This window comes from Lissotriton helveticus, chromosome 10 (genome assembly GCF_964261635.1).
Source record: "Lissotriton helveticus chromosome 10, aLisHel1.1, whole genome shotgun sequence".
NCBI lineage: Eukaryota > Metazoa > Chordata > Amphibia > Caudata > Salamandridae > Lissotriton > Lissotriton helveticus.
The window spans coordinates 1,056,068,369-1,056,083,210 of record NC_136071.1 but is presented as its reverse complement, the minus strand read 5'-3'; the positions used below and the strand labels follow the sequence as shown (position 1 = coordinate 1,056,083,210).

At 40.8% G+C, this 14,842-nt stretch overlaps 1 protein-coding gene across 2 annotated transcripts in view; it reads right to left on the bottom strand.

The window, feature by feature from the left end:
- Positions 1–1,772: 1,772 nt before the first annotated feature.
- The window catches only part of LOC144784759 (sterile alpha motif domain-containing protein 9-like), a 232,380-nt gene continuing 219,310 nt past the window's right edge, over positions 1,773–14,842 (bottom strand). For both annotated transcript variants that reach the window (XM_078663764.1, XM_078663765.1), the window contains one exon: positions 1,773–7,805. In XM_078663764.1, the coding sequence (XP_078519890.1) occupies positions 2,731–7,770 (5,040 nt within the window). In that variant the 5' untranslated portion in view covers positions 7,771–7,805 and the 3' untranslated portion in view covers positions 1,773–2,730. The remainder of the gene's footprint in view (positions 7,806–14,842) is intronic.

Genomic DNA, 14,842 nt, shown 5'->3' with positions numbered 1-14,842 from the left:
ACCTGCTCTGTTGTCCACAATGCCCTGTTCATGCTCTGATACTGCATTCTGCCCTCTGATGTGCTGCCTCTGATGTACCTGCTCTGTTGTCCACAATGCCCTGTTGATGATCTGATACTGCATTCTGCCCTCTCACGTGCTGCCTCTGATGGACCTGTCCAGTGCAATGGACTGTTGATGCACTTAGCCCCTCTCACGTGCTGCCTCTGATGGACCTGTCCAGTGCAATGGACTGTTGATGCACTTGGCCCCTCTCACGTGCTGCCTCTGATGGACATGTTCAGTGCAATGGACTGCTGATGCACTTAGCCCCTCTCACGTGCTGCATCTGATGGACATGTTCTGTGCAATGGACTGCTGATGCACTTAGCCCCTCTCACATGCTGCCAATGATGTACCTGCTCTGTTGTCCGCAATGCCCTGTTGATGCTCTGATACTGCATTCTGCCCTCTGATGTGCTGCCTCTGATGTACCTGCTCTGTTGTCCACAATGCCCTGTTGATGATCTGATACTGCATTCTGCCCTCTCACGTGCTGCCTCTGATGGACCTGTCCAGTGCAATGGACTGTTGATGCACTTAGCCCCTCTCACGTGCTGCCTCTGATGGACCTGTCCAGTGCAATGGACTGTTGATGCACTTGGCCCCTCTCACGTGCTGCCTCTGATGGACATGTTCAGTGCAATGGACTGCTGATGCACTTAGCCCCTCTCACGTGCTGCATCTGATGGACATGTTCTGTGCAATGGACTGCTGATGCACTTAGCCCCTCTCACATGCTGCCAATAATGTACCTGCTCTGATGTCTGCAATGCCCTGTTGATGCTCTGATACTGCATTCTGCCCTCTGATGTCCTGCCTCTGATGTACCTGCTCTGTTGTCCACAATGCCCTGTTGATGCTCTGATACTGCATTCTGCCCTCTCACATGCTGCCAATGATGTACCTGCTCTGTTGTCCACAATGCCCTGTTGATGCTCTGATACTGCATTCTGCACTCTGATGTGCTGCATCTGATGTTCATGCTCTGATGCCCACTTTGCCCATGCTCACGCATACACTGTGATTATACCCCTATTATGTGTAATAAAGGTAGTCAATCATGTGTCGTGGTTTGTCGTAGTCATTCCTGCTTGCGTACTACAATTGTGTATTTGTATTTGCTTCTATTCAGTGGTTTCGGTAACATGACACTCCCCCTCCCAACGTCACGACCTTTGCAGGTATTCCCCTCCAGACAGCCAATGGTTTGTGCCTTACCTGCGTCGTCGTCGATAGTGGGCCAAGACTAGGACGTGGTGGATCGCGAAGAGCATCGGGAAAGTGTGTAGCGCTGGGTCCATGGTGGTGAGCAGCTTGCGGTGGGTATCTCTGCTATGTACGTTATCTTCGCTGTGGGGAATCCACCGTGTTCAGACAGGTTGTTTTTCCGCAGCGGTTTTATGTGTATTTTCCGCCATCTTGATTTGGGGGACAGTCGTAGGCGTCAGTACGTATGGCGGAGTCTCTGGATTGGTTACGTCCGCCGCGTCGTCGGGTGTAGTTGGGCGGCGGTGCGTGCTCTACCGTCGCGGACGGAATTTTGACACTCTTTCCCATCCTGATATGGCGGACGGGGTGTCCGCGGCAGGCGGACACGGAAAAGGCAGTTTCTGCTTACTCCAGGGCTGCGGTCGCTCTTCCGTCCGCCATACTAATGAGCCCCTTAATTTGTATTTTTCTGGGAGACAGTGTAAAACAATTCGTAACCAAACTGATATTAAATTAAGACATGTTTTTAACGTTAGCTTTATTTGTTCTACTTTTAATATTTACATTACAATGTTTTCATCCCACACTGAATATCTGAATTCTTTTGAACTTTTGACAAATGACTATGAAAGTTAATTTTTGGTACATATCTATTTAACACCTCAGTTTCCATTGATTAAGAGGTACATTTACATAACAAATGCATACTTCCTAACGCAGAACAACCTCTCTTGATAAAAATATTTACAAGTGAGAACCCCCCAGACTACTAAAAGTATAAGATGTCCTAGAAATTCATTTACTATAAAATTAGACAATCTTGATATAAACAGCACTGAAAGGTGGGTAATCTATGCCCAAAATATTGTATATCAAAAATATGTAAATAATCTAGCAGAAATATCCAATACAAATAGAGTGTTTAAAGGCATTCATTGTAAACTTTTCATTTTGAGGCAAGGCTGCCCTTAAAAACAAAGGCAACTGTTGACATAATTTAGTATGTAATAACGCGCATTGAAGTTTCCTCAACTGGGTGATTGGTAGATTCTACTCCTGCATTGTCCGAAACCTTTTGTGTTTACTGAAGTTTACATAAAAAATAAATATGTGGTGCATCATTTCCCAAATGTGATGTTGCTTTCTCGGAGGAAGAGTGCCTACGTATCACAAATGCCCACTAAGTGCCTATGCTAAACATCCTTTATGACAAATGTGTTACAACGCATGCCGTTGCCCTGCATTTTTTACTCTGCAAAATATTTTACATTACAGGGCTTTACACCACAAACCATTACAACGCATTCCCCAACGCCACACCCCGTTGGAGTTAGAATACTCAATTGCGTTGTAATGGGGAATGTGTTGTAATGGATTGCGTTGTAAAAGATTTTGCGGATAAAAAAATTAGGGGTAATGGCACACGTTGTAAACACGTGCGTAGTAAAGTGTCCTATTCAGTGCTTATGAATGAGTCTTCTAAATGCTTTGTATGTCATAAGCTATTAAGCCCTCAATGGAAAATCCTAAATAAAAAGAGACTCTCTCAATGCTTCTGCCACTTCTAAGTTGGCCTAAATAAACAGGTCGTACAGGGATCTTGATCTTGTCGTTACTACCACATTCCACATAGACAAGATCGTTTTCTGTCCTGCCTGTAAGCCGAAGCAATCGTGTTTCAACATCTTTTTCCCTCCAGATCTCACCAGTTTGCCATAGGGAATATAAATCCCGCGCAGGCATTGTGCTGAAACTCTGATCAATCTTACCTTTGTGAATAAACCTATTTAATTCTTTGCCTTTTCCGAGGTAGAAATGTGCAATTGGCTGCTTAGACCTGCACATATGATCATAGTGCTTTTTAAATAAATTCTTCATTGAATAAACATATTTCTCCAGCAACATAGAATCACCATCTAACTCGTGTTGCTGTTTTGTGGGCCAGAAGAGTAACGAGGCAAGGAAATATGGTTCTGAATATCTATGATCGTTCCCAACGAGCCCAAGAACGTCTCTGAGATGTTTTTTCAGCATTGTGATTTTACATACCTTATTTGATCTCGGATTAATGCAGTTGAGTATAATGTTTGCAATAATGAAATTCTGTTTATCTCTCAAAATGATTTTGTCTGTGTTTTGCTGAAGCAAAAATTCATATTTGTTCACAATGTCTTCCATTTTGTTTTTATCTTTTTCATGACCATTGAGATACTCCAATAATCCAGCAAACCTGTCTGCTTTAGATGCTTCCAGGTCTGCCCTGTATTGCACAGTTTGCAAGACTGTGCTGCTGTTTTGTTTGACTTGCCTACTTCCTAACAAGGAAGGATCTAAAAACATATGTGTGTATTTTCGGAAAAAGTCTGAAACCTTCTTGCGTATTTTTATCTCAGCACTTTCCCTTAAGATATTTCTTGGTTTAAAATGAACAAAATAGTCATCAAAGAAGTCAAAAGATTTTTTCAAGTTAAGTTTTAGATTATTTAGGTAATGATGGTATTCCTTGAGTACGTCAAGATATGCAGTGTCACCACTCTCGTTGTTGTCTCTTGGCACATCACAGCTCCCTGACAGATACCGTATCATGTGTGCTTTTGATAAACGATCACTTTTGTGGAAACACGGCACTAACTCTAGGATAGATATAGTGTACTGACACACTTCTATCTGCCCAAGAAAACCAGCTGTATTATACACCTCATATTTCCTTTTATTCTTTTGCCACTCATCCCTTATGTTCCCTTTTTTCTCTGTTTGTTCTTGAGATTCCTTGAATGCGTCTGAGGCAGACACAGCAATATCAAGAAGATACTTTAGTTCCTCACTTGTTATAGTCTTCTTTTTCACATTTTCATCCATCCAGTGCTTTAATTGAGCTTTATAAGTCTGACCTAGAGTGTCAGATAAAAAGGAGTTATCTGGTGCGATCTTTTTTGCTTTCTTAGCATAACCTATTGCTTTTGAAAAGTTTTTTTCTCTTATGTACAAGTGTCTTGCTAAGGCCTGTGTGATAAAAGGATTTTGGTGGAATAGGTCTGTCCCCTTAATCAAAACATTTTCAACCTCACTCGTCCCTTCTTCTTCTTGTATGGCTTCAATTAAGGGAGAGAACAAAGTGTCTGCATCATCCCCATGTTCCTTCCGCTGTCTAGTGACTAGCATGGACTGCAAATTTTGGAAGAATCGATCTCTTCCGATTCCTATTTTATGAAACATACATTCCCTTTCCAGCAATTGTAGCATAATGGTACTTTTATTTAGGTGATATGATGATCTTAATTCTTCAAGACACTGATCAGCAATCAGCGGATGAATTAAACGCAAACCTTGGTATCTGCCATACTCCTCTACCTCAATGCGTAACAAAATACATGAATATGGACCCATTTTATCTTCTACACTTTCACGGCCCCAGAAACTCTTGTTAGCATTCATTCCTAGATACTCTTCACATTGTGATAATGAGATAGTGGAATCCTTCACATACGAATTCAATAGTGCTAGATAAGAAATTAGTTGAGCTTCCTTGCTCTCTATGTTCAGACCTTTAAGTGTGTTTCGCACCATCTTCTGTATGTACTGCTTATCAAAGTTACTTTTCATGATCATGAAAGAATAAAAATGTTCAGGACACTCATGATTCATCTCAATTTCTTTCAATTTGTTGGCAAAGGCACGTTGTTCTTGTTGGGACAACACATTAATCAAAGCAACACTATTTGTGCTATAGTTCTTTGAGCTTGAGTCAGGATTCTGCGATCTCATGCAGTTTAGAATGATAACCACTGGTTTCTCATATCTGATATACTTGTCTGCTACAGCTGCTTGAATGGAGTTTTGCAAAATGTAGACATTCTCTTCCTCTTCCATATCATCAACAAGGAGTAGCACTGGAAAGTAATCTGATGGCTTGCTGAAGCTGTAGGTGGCTAAGTGTGTGACCTGCCGTCCAATTTCTGCAAAGTCAGCGGTTTTGTTTTTTAAGATAGCGCATCGGAATTTCTTCTTTAAATCCCAAAGTAAATGCATACATAAAGTAGTGCCCCCACAGCCTGGATGGTGGAACACAGTAATGATTTTAACACACATTTGTTTTTCAAACCGAGACCACGACATGATTAATTCTTCTAGTCTCTCATAACTGTCCCTTTTTATGAAGGGGACTGAATGATGTTTTGAAGAAAAGTAGAAGTTCCACCAGGTGGCATTTCCACCCCTGTAAAAATGTTCTTCTTGTGTTTTTTTAAAGGCATTAAACTGCTTTTGATTTTTTTCTATTTCAGTGTCTTCACATTCATTTTCACAGAGAATTTCCAGAGTAGGCATGAAATCTTCATCCTTCCTTTGTAGGAGAGAAGAAGAACTGCCAGTAGAGGGCAAAAAACGGAGAGATGATTTTCTGACAGATTTTAATTTGAGGATTGTGCCATTTATCTCTTCAAGGCTTAAGTTACAAATACATCTTTCTGAAATGTCATAGCTGGACTGCAGGTCTTTCCACCTTTGGCCAGATTGTTCACCTTCACAAATGCACAATATGTCATTGGCCCCATTGAGTTCTTCATAAAAGGAACGGAAGATGTCGACGATAGGATCCATGGGATCATTCACTACAGATAGCAAGAGGAAAACAACCAAAAACCTCCCCCGTTCCATGATATCTTTGCGTGAGAAAAAAGAGACAAGCTTTTTTACCTCTGCTGCCCGTTCTTTTCGCCATAACATTGGTTCTAAAGGTTTATAATCTTCACAGTCAAGGTCTGTCCTGCCATTACAGAAGATCCAACTGGTCTGCTGATAAAGCTTCAGTTTTTCTATTTTGTCAGCAGTTGAGTCATCAACATCCTGGAACTGACTAGGAAAATAAAGATTTGCTGCTCGTTCTTCTCTGTATGACTTACAAACACCATTCATTTCAGACTCAGGGTCGAACTCAAAAACAGCAAACCACTGTATTTCTTTTAAAAAACTCAGGTGTAGTAATAAATTTGGATGGCATTTATTTGACACTAAAATATACCATTTGTAGTAAGAATTATCCAGCTTGTCTCTATTACCTGTATCTCTATTACCTGTAATCATGCTAACAAGCTTAAGACCTTCCTCTTCCTTTCTTTTTTGGCTTGGTCTTATTTCATCTTCTGCTTTTTTCCGGCATTCATCTAAAGATTGTCGATTTGCAATGTAACTTTTATAGCCTGCTTCTTTTCGCAGGACATTTGCAAAAATATCCTTCGAACTAGCTCCCTCGCGAAGAAAACAACACATTTCTTCACTTTTTTGGGTCTCTCGTTTTGATTCTGATTTTGATTCCTTTGGGATCTGCTGATACGTAAAGAATGTTTTTCCTTGGACTGTGGAGTATTTTGGAACCACATCTACTTCTATAACAAACTTATTTGATGTAATGTCATTCTTTTTTAATACATCTACAAATCTTGGTGCACGAATACATTTTTTTGCATCTTCAAGTTGGCTTTGATTATCACCATTTTTTACATCAAAATAGTGCATGAACATCTGATTGAACCAGTCGATGATTAACCCTTTGTTCTCAATTGCCACTCCGACAATTTCCCCATGTGGTTTGTCCCTAACCCCAAAATGGATAGTTCCATTAGTACGTGAATTCAAACAAGCAGCAGCAAACCTAAAGGTTTCATTGCAAAATTTAATCTTGAGCTCATCTTCTGTAGCATTACCAGTGTTGGCAAAAAGTTTAAACTCGTGCACAGGGTCAATAAAGTTTAGTGTTCCTGTTTCTGGTGTAGATAGTATGTGATGCTCTATGTAGCGTTTGCTACTATGAAAATCATCGAAGGGATATGGCATGCACGTTGGCATTAAAGGCTGATCACTGGAAAGGCTTTTGGACTCAGATGTTTCATATTTCACGTTACATAAGTTGGACTCTGTTACATCGATTTTCCCAGTAGTATCAATGTAGTCTTGTGTAGTTTTTGTGAACGAGTCAGCTTGTATCTCACAATGCTTAGTCTTTTTTGATTTTTTTTTCGATGATTTTGCTTCTGCTTCTTTAACTTTTGGAAAGTCCTCACCAGGTTTTTGCTCCCCTGCTGCACTTACAGTTTTATCGATTTTCCCAGTAGTATCAATGTTGTCTTGTGTAGTTTTTGTGAACAAGTCAGCTTGTATCTCACAATGCTCAACCTTTTTTTGTTTTTTTTCTGATGATTTTGCTTCTGCTTCTTTAACTTTTGGAAAGTCCTCACCAGGTTTTTGCCCCCCTGCTGCACTTACAGTTTTACTTGTTATAGAGTATAGTAACTTAAACTTGTGTGCAATTTGTATGGCAGGTCCAAATGGGATGCCCATCCGTTTCAAAAGAGTGCTGTCTATAAGTTTTAAGGATTCTCCATTTACATCTTCATTGTAAAGAATTTCACTATACTTTTCATCCATAGACAGTGTCTCAGTCATCCATTTTCTTACATGCTCCTTTGTCCATTCATCAGTATTTGCAGGTAGAGCATCATTTAGATTCATCATGGATGTCATATCAATGTTTAGATGTATTTAATTTCAGTAGATACCTTTTGACAAAAAAATACATAGTTACACAATGATAATATAATATTTGAGAACTATATAATGTGTTGAGTAGTAAGAGACTAATTAACATACAAAAAGAACGTTCTAAAATGAAACAAAAGGTGTGACTATCAAGTAGGACCACAGTTGAGCAAACACTTGTATGTGACAATACAAACTAATGGGCATGATAAATGTATAAAAAAATATAAATCAGGAGGCAGAACACCATGCTTAGTGACATTACCGGAGCTATTCACAAAGGTAACTTACACTTGTGAGCAATTTTTCACACATGTAAATTACTCTTACACTTTTCTGTAACTTTAATACTTTTGAACAGTCGCAAAATCTGAGTTTAAAGTTAAGCATAGGTGTGGTCTCTAATGTCCCCACCCCTAAACAGGGGGGCGGAACCACATTTTCAACTCTAATTTACTAGTGACAAAAAGAAACAGAATTATGACCACACATGGCCAACCACTGATACTGCCAGCACCTTCCAATCGAAAATAATGGAAACAGGGACTTCAAATAAAACCCCATAGGGAATAATCTTTAATTAAATTAAAATATTTGAAACCGTTTAAAATATAAATATAGTTTAATGTTAAAATGTACATAAAAATAAAATATTTTTTATATAATTGTAACCTATTTTAAATTTTTTTTTTGAGTTTTTTAAATTTTAGTAACATTACATTTTGTTAAAATATAATTACACTGCTTTTAATTCATTCTATGCATCATTAAAAAAAATATTAATACATAGTAAAAAATATTTTTTTAAGTGTAGTTTTCACAAAATGGGCAGCACAATAGGGGTAAATCGCAATTTTCTCTCACTTGCCATACTGACTGTCTGAAGTATTTGGGCACACAGACAGCCGGTTACCAGATAAACCGCCTTAACAGGGACATTTATGAAAACTAGATACATAGTGGAGTCCAGTGTTTTGTGCCTAGTGTGTCCGCAATGTTTTCTTACCCACAATGCACTGCAAACCTCACATTTTGCTTTTTTTTTTACACAATTACACATCTTCCTAATGGTCATGTGAGGAAAGTTCCTGAATCAGTGTGGATCCACAAAATTCCGTTTATTCAGTTTTCCCACATTTCTACCGATAAAAAGGCTGCCCCAAATGTATTGCTTTGCCTAGAGCCATTACAAAATAGGCCCCAAATGCAATATAGAGACATCAGTATCTCCTGTCAAAAAGCATGACCCGATTTTGCAATGGAATAGCTGTGGTGCTTGGACACGTGCTAGGTTGCCACCCAAGTGTTAAGTCAATATGGTATTTTTATGGCCTGTTGTTTGACTGTTACTGTTGTAGGCTGTAGGTCCAGTCACATGATTACATAGTTGTACTGTACACATTTCATGGACAAGGAAGGCATATTCTGATTGCCTACATCTTTCTTAATGTAGAAATGAGGTGGCTAGAATTAGACTTTGAAATGGAACTTGAGACAGAGAGAGACCTTGACCCATTAGGCCTAAAAATAAAAGGAGTACAAAAGGGGGTGGTGATGGACGGAGCATCCGAACCAATCAAACACTCACACCCAGTCAAAAGATCTGGGTTTAATCCATCACCATTCTTTAGCCCACTCTGCCACCCCAGTTCAGACATGGCTATATGCAAATTAAAAATAAAAGGAGGCTTAATAACATAATAAAGCCTGTAGTTTTGACTAATGAGCCATTACCCATGTTAGCAAAAAATAGAAGGAGCATTACATGGGAAGATTTAGCCCAAGAAGAATTTGGTTCTCCAAACCAGTCCTGGAGGGCCGGATCAATGCCAGATTTTTAAAATAACTACATTTATCTAAATGGGGATATGCAAAAAATCTGGCATGGATCCGGCCCTCCAGGACCGGTTTGGAGAACCCTGATTTTATCCCATCACTTGAATTTGCATGTATTTCTGTCAGAAAACATTATTTCTTCAATGAATTCTTGGTACAGCAGATAGGGCAATGGAGATGTTTCTCCCATACACCCTCAAACTGTTTTAACCCTGCCAAGTGGAACCTACAATAAAATTTAGAAGGGTACCTACTCAGACAGTTTTAATCATTTTTCTTTTCTGCAAGAGGGACGCCTCTACTTAAATAATTCTTCTTTTATATAAATAAAAATATAGGAGTTTCACCCACAAACATTGGTCTGCGCCAGGGTGTGTCAGCTGCCCTATGCTAAAGCATGCCACTATTCAGTGGGTGAGGGCAGTTTTTAAAACCTTTTGGGCTCGTCAGAAAGGTTCTTTCTTCCCCTTTTTCTTTTCTCTCTCTTCCTCTTTATCTGCTTTTTTAGACATTACCCAAAGGTTTGGGACCTGTTTTACTTTCCCCTTGTTTTTAGTCCTTCACGTGTAGTGATTTGTATAAACCAGGGAGTTTTCCTGCACCCAGAATTTGCGGAGGATTGTTTGGGTGGAGGAACAGGGAGTGCAAGATTTGTGCAAATAACATTTCAGTAGAATTATGTTACGGTGTGTTCTTCAGTTTTCAATATTCCTTAAGATGTTCTTAGTTATATAGCATCACCACTCATCAATGAAGAATATGATTGGATTGATTGGGACTCACATGGCGGACCCTTGAGGTTTTTGTTTGTCTACCACTTCTGCATATAGCACACATTGATCAAATGTTATTTGTTATTAGTGTCTCTATACCAGATTTTGTTTAGATTTTTAAGAAATTGATTTATTTTGCTGTTGTATTTAGGGAGCTTAAAACATCAACCACTTAGCCTAATTGTGTTTTAACTCTGTATTTTTAATTGGGTAATTTGTTGCACATAGGTTTACTGTAATTGTTATGTATGGCAATCGAATAAAGTAATTGATTTGTTTATTGTGCTTGCTTAAAATTGTGGTATCTAGTGTACAATGAAAGTGAACCGTTGTGAGAATTGTGTCACTGGGTACTGTGCTGCACCAGGTCTACTAGTACAAAGTGTTGCACTGGGATTAGTTGGAGAGTCATCAGGTGTTGCACTGTGATAGGTTTATGAAGGAAAGGAAAGGGGCAGTAGTAACTTGACAAGCTGCACTACTCTGGAAATGGGGGATGACGTACTGAGAAACCCTCACCAGTGCGCTAACCCGCCTACAGGTTCTGCCCAGACTGTGCTGGAAACCCATTGTGCCCCCTAAGGCCTGTGAGAAAATACCAGTGAGGAAAGAACTCCCCTCTGTGAAATGTTTACTCCTTAACGCTAGATCACTGGTTAAACATAGTACTGAAGTAGCGGACCTAATTCTGGATGGGGGAGTAATGATAACATTCATCACTGAATCCTAGACCGATGCTGCCTCAGGTCCAGACATCGTTATCGCCACCCCTCCGGAGTATGTTTGTTACACTTAAAATAGAGAAAAGAGGAAAGGCGAAGGCCTGGCCATTATCTACCACAACTCAATTAGAGGGTCCTTTCAACCTGGACCTAATGGGCTAGATGAGGCTCTTTTGTTTAATTTCACCTCATCTGACCATCAAACCTTCAAAGGGGTACTAGTTTATAGGCCCCCAGGGACCAAAGCCCCATTCGTTACAGCTTTGAGTAATCTACTTGAAGTAGCAGTGTGTGCCGAATCCGTTACCCTGCTAGGGGATTTTAACTTTCACCTCGAATGCGGTTCGGATCCAGATACGCGTGATCTGATTGACCTACTGCAGGGAGTGGATTTGAAGCAATGGGTCGAAGGCCCGACCCATATGGCAGGACATACCCTAGATGGTATTTTCTCCAACCATCCCAATCTAGATATACTGACAGTGCAGCCAGTCTCCTGGTCTGACCATGCAGCTGTCTATTTTAAATTCACTCTAGTTCCCCCCATGAGACCTTGTAAAGCTAAAAATGCACCTAGACAGGTTAGGAAATGGAATATTATAAACGGTGAAACTCTGGAGGGCGTACTGAAAACATCTCTGGCGCCCCTCTCAGGGAATGTGGAGGAAGCCGCGACAGTCTACACTAATTGGCACGAGTCAGCATGTCTGCAACTGGCTCCCACCAAAATTTTCCATTCCACACGTACAAACCCCTCCGCCCCCTGGTTTTCGGATCAGATTAGGGACCACAAAATCCTCTGTAAAAAACTGGAAAGAGCCTGGCGGTTAAATTACAGAGAGGCGGATAAAAGACTACTCAACATAGAGCAGAGAGTCTATAAAGAGATGATACGACTGGCTAAACATGCATGCTTCACGAAACGGATCAAAGAAGCCAACAATGTTCCGAAGGAACTATTTCGGACGATGTCATCCCTGGTACTCCCCAAGACCGTAGAGATACCCCCCAGCCTCCAACTTTGTGAGAAGCTGGCCAGCTTTTTCTTAGAGAAAGTGGAAAAGATTTTCACTACACTAGACAATCAAATTAGGATGCCCACCCTAATTACTGACTCAGAGAGGGAGAGCAACTCTGAAAAACTCCTACACTTTACCCAAATTGGTGAGGAGGAGGTTGTGAGCCTACTACAAAGGATAAAGTCGGGCTCTCCTCATGACCCCTGCCCTGCCACTATTGCTAAATTAATCCCGGTCACCATTGCAGCGGGTCTTACCCCCCTGTTTAACCTCATGCTGGATAGTGGGGAATTCCCCTCTAGATGGAAACAAGCATCCATCTTACCCCTCCTTAAAAAATCCAACCTGGATACAACTGAGATGAACAATTATCGGCCAATTGCCAGACTACCCCTCCCAGCTAATATCATGGAGGGCATCCTTAAGACTCAGCTGAGCACCTTCTTGAGGTTAGGAGAACATCTAGATCCATCTCAGCACGGATTCCGGGCAGAGCACAGTACGGAATCGGCTCTGATTAAGTCTGTAGAAGACATAAGAAGAGTGATGGACGCTGGAGGTTTAGCGGCTCTGATCCTGCTGGATCTTTCCGCGGCCTTCGACACGGTCCTTCTCAAGTTGTTGGTGGACCGGTTGGGGGCCTGCGGAATTCAAGGAAAGGCATTGAGGATCTTGCAAGCCTTCCTTTCCAACAGGACTCAGACGGTGGCCCTGGGAGACTTTGAATCACGCCCATTTGTGCTTCCTTGTGGAGTCCCCCAGGGGTTCTCCCTGAGTCCGACCCTTTTTAATGAGTATGTCTCCTCCCAAGCACCTGTGATTCGATCCTTTGGCTTTAATCTTACAGCATATGCAGACGACACGCAGATTGTGGTGTCGCTGCTCCCGGGCGAAACAGACAGTACGGCAGACAGGTTTAGAGGCTGTATGCGTGAGGTTGGTAACTGGATGGCACAAAACTGTCTTAAACTCAACTCAGCAAAGACGGAAGTGCTGCTTTTCGGTTCCAAGGACAACTTCTGGTCACCAAGGTGGTGGCCAGAAGAAATGGGGATCCTTCCCTCCCCAGTGGCAAAGGTTAAAAACTTGGGCATTCTCATGGACGAATCCCTGTCCTTTAAACCACAGATTAATGCATTATCATCAACAACGCATTACTTGCTTAAAACGATTCGGAAAGTTCTACCATTCCTGGCGGTAGAACATAGGAAAACAGTGGTAACAGGACTGGTGCTTTCACGCCTAGACTATTATAACGGCCTCATGCTGAATGCCCAACAGGGTTTACTTAATAAACTCCAGATCCTGCAGAATGCAGCCGCTCGCCTGATTACGGATACCCCTAAGTTTGTGTCGGTAGCACAGGATTTGGTGAAGCTACACTGGCTGCCAGTTCGTAAACGAATAATCTTCAAAGCACCTTGCATGACCTCGGCCCTCCATGTATGAAGCTGCTTTTCCATTGGTACAAGCCTGCAAGATCCCTGAGGTCGGGTGAGCAGGCGCTGATAACAGTCCCAAGAGTTAAAAAAGCGCGCTGGGGGGGCAGGAGCTTTTCCCTGGGTGCAGCAGTAGCTTGGAATAGATTGCTGCTACACCTCAGACAGTCGTCGGATCTTCTATCCTTCAGAAGAGTGATAAAGACCTGGCTCTTTACACACTAAAGCATCCATGCCCTTTGGTCAATCAGTTAGTGCCAGGACACCTCCGGGTAACAGCGCGCTCTAAAAATGTGAAAAATAAATAAATAAATACGATGGGATCTGTAATGAACGATGATTTGAACAAAACATTGAAAATAATTAAATCATATTTGCTCATTTAATTGAATTGTAATCGTGAAATGTTTCAAAGTGCTTAGAGATTTAATGAGGAGTGATGTGCAAGTCCCTACCTGTAAGGGTGAGGAGCCGTTACCGGAAGGTACACCGGGTCATTATATGGTGACAAAATTAGGACTTAATACATGTTTGCGACTGCCTCAGTGACACAGCATCACTAAAAAGGAGGGAGCATTAAGATTCCCGCAATATGACACATTTGATTTAAAAGTCATTGATAATTTGAGGGAAAAATTATATGAGATGAAACCACCTACTAGACCTGCACAATATGAAGCATTAAATGCTTAGGAGTGTGCAGCTCATACCAAAGAGAAAGAAAGGTAACAGAATAGAGCAAAAAGAGTGGTGCATAATTACACTTATGCTAAATGGGATGAAGAACAGAAGTGGCGGAGGGAAATGTGTAGTTGAAAGACCTAGAATGCACCCTGCATTGACAACAGAAAAGCCTAAAAATATTTGACAGCAGGGAAGTGAAGATGATCATACTGCTGGAAAAAGAAATGCTGATAGTGATTCTAGGGATGGCATTTTGGCTGCTCTATTGCCCTCATGTCCACCACCTTATGTTGCTCCACCATCAGATTCAGAAAGTGCTACAACATCTAGTGGTACAATCACCACAGTCGATTCGATTCAAAAACTTTATTCGATTAAAAAAAAAGAATCATAAAAGTAAAACATTTTACAAAACATGATTTGAGCAATATTATTAAAAGGAAAGACAAACTTAAGTTTAACATTAAACTGGTAAAAGGACATTAATTAATATATTCTTTCGAACAATACATATTAATACATAAATTGTTCACACTAAGATGTCAATCAGGGATAACAAGGGAAAAAAGTCACAATACAGCATT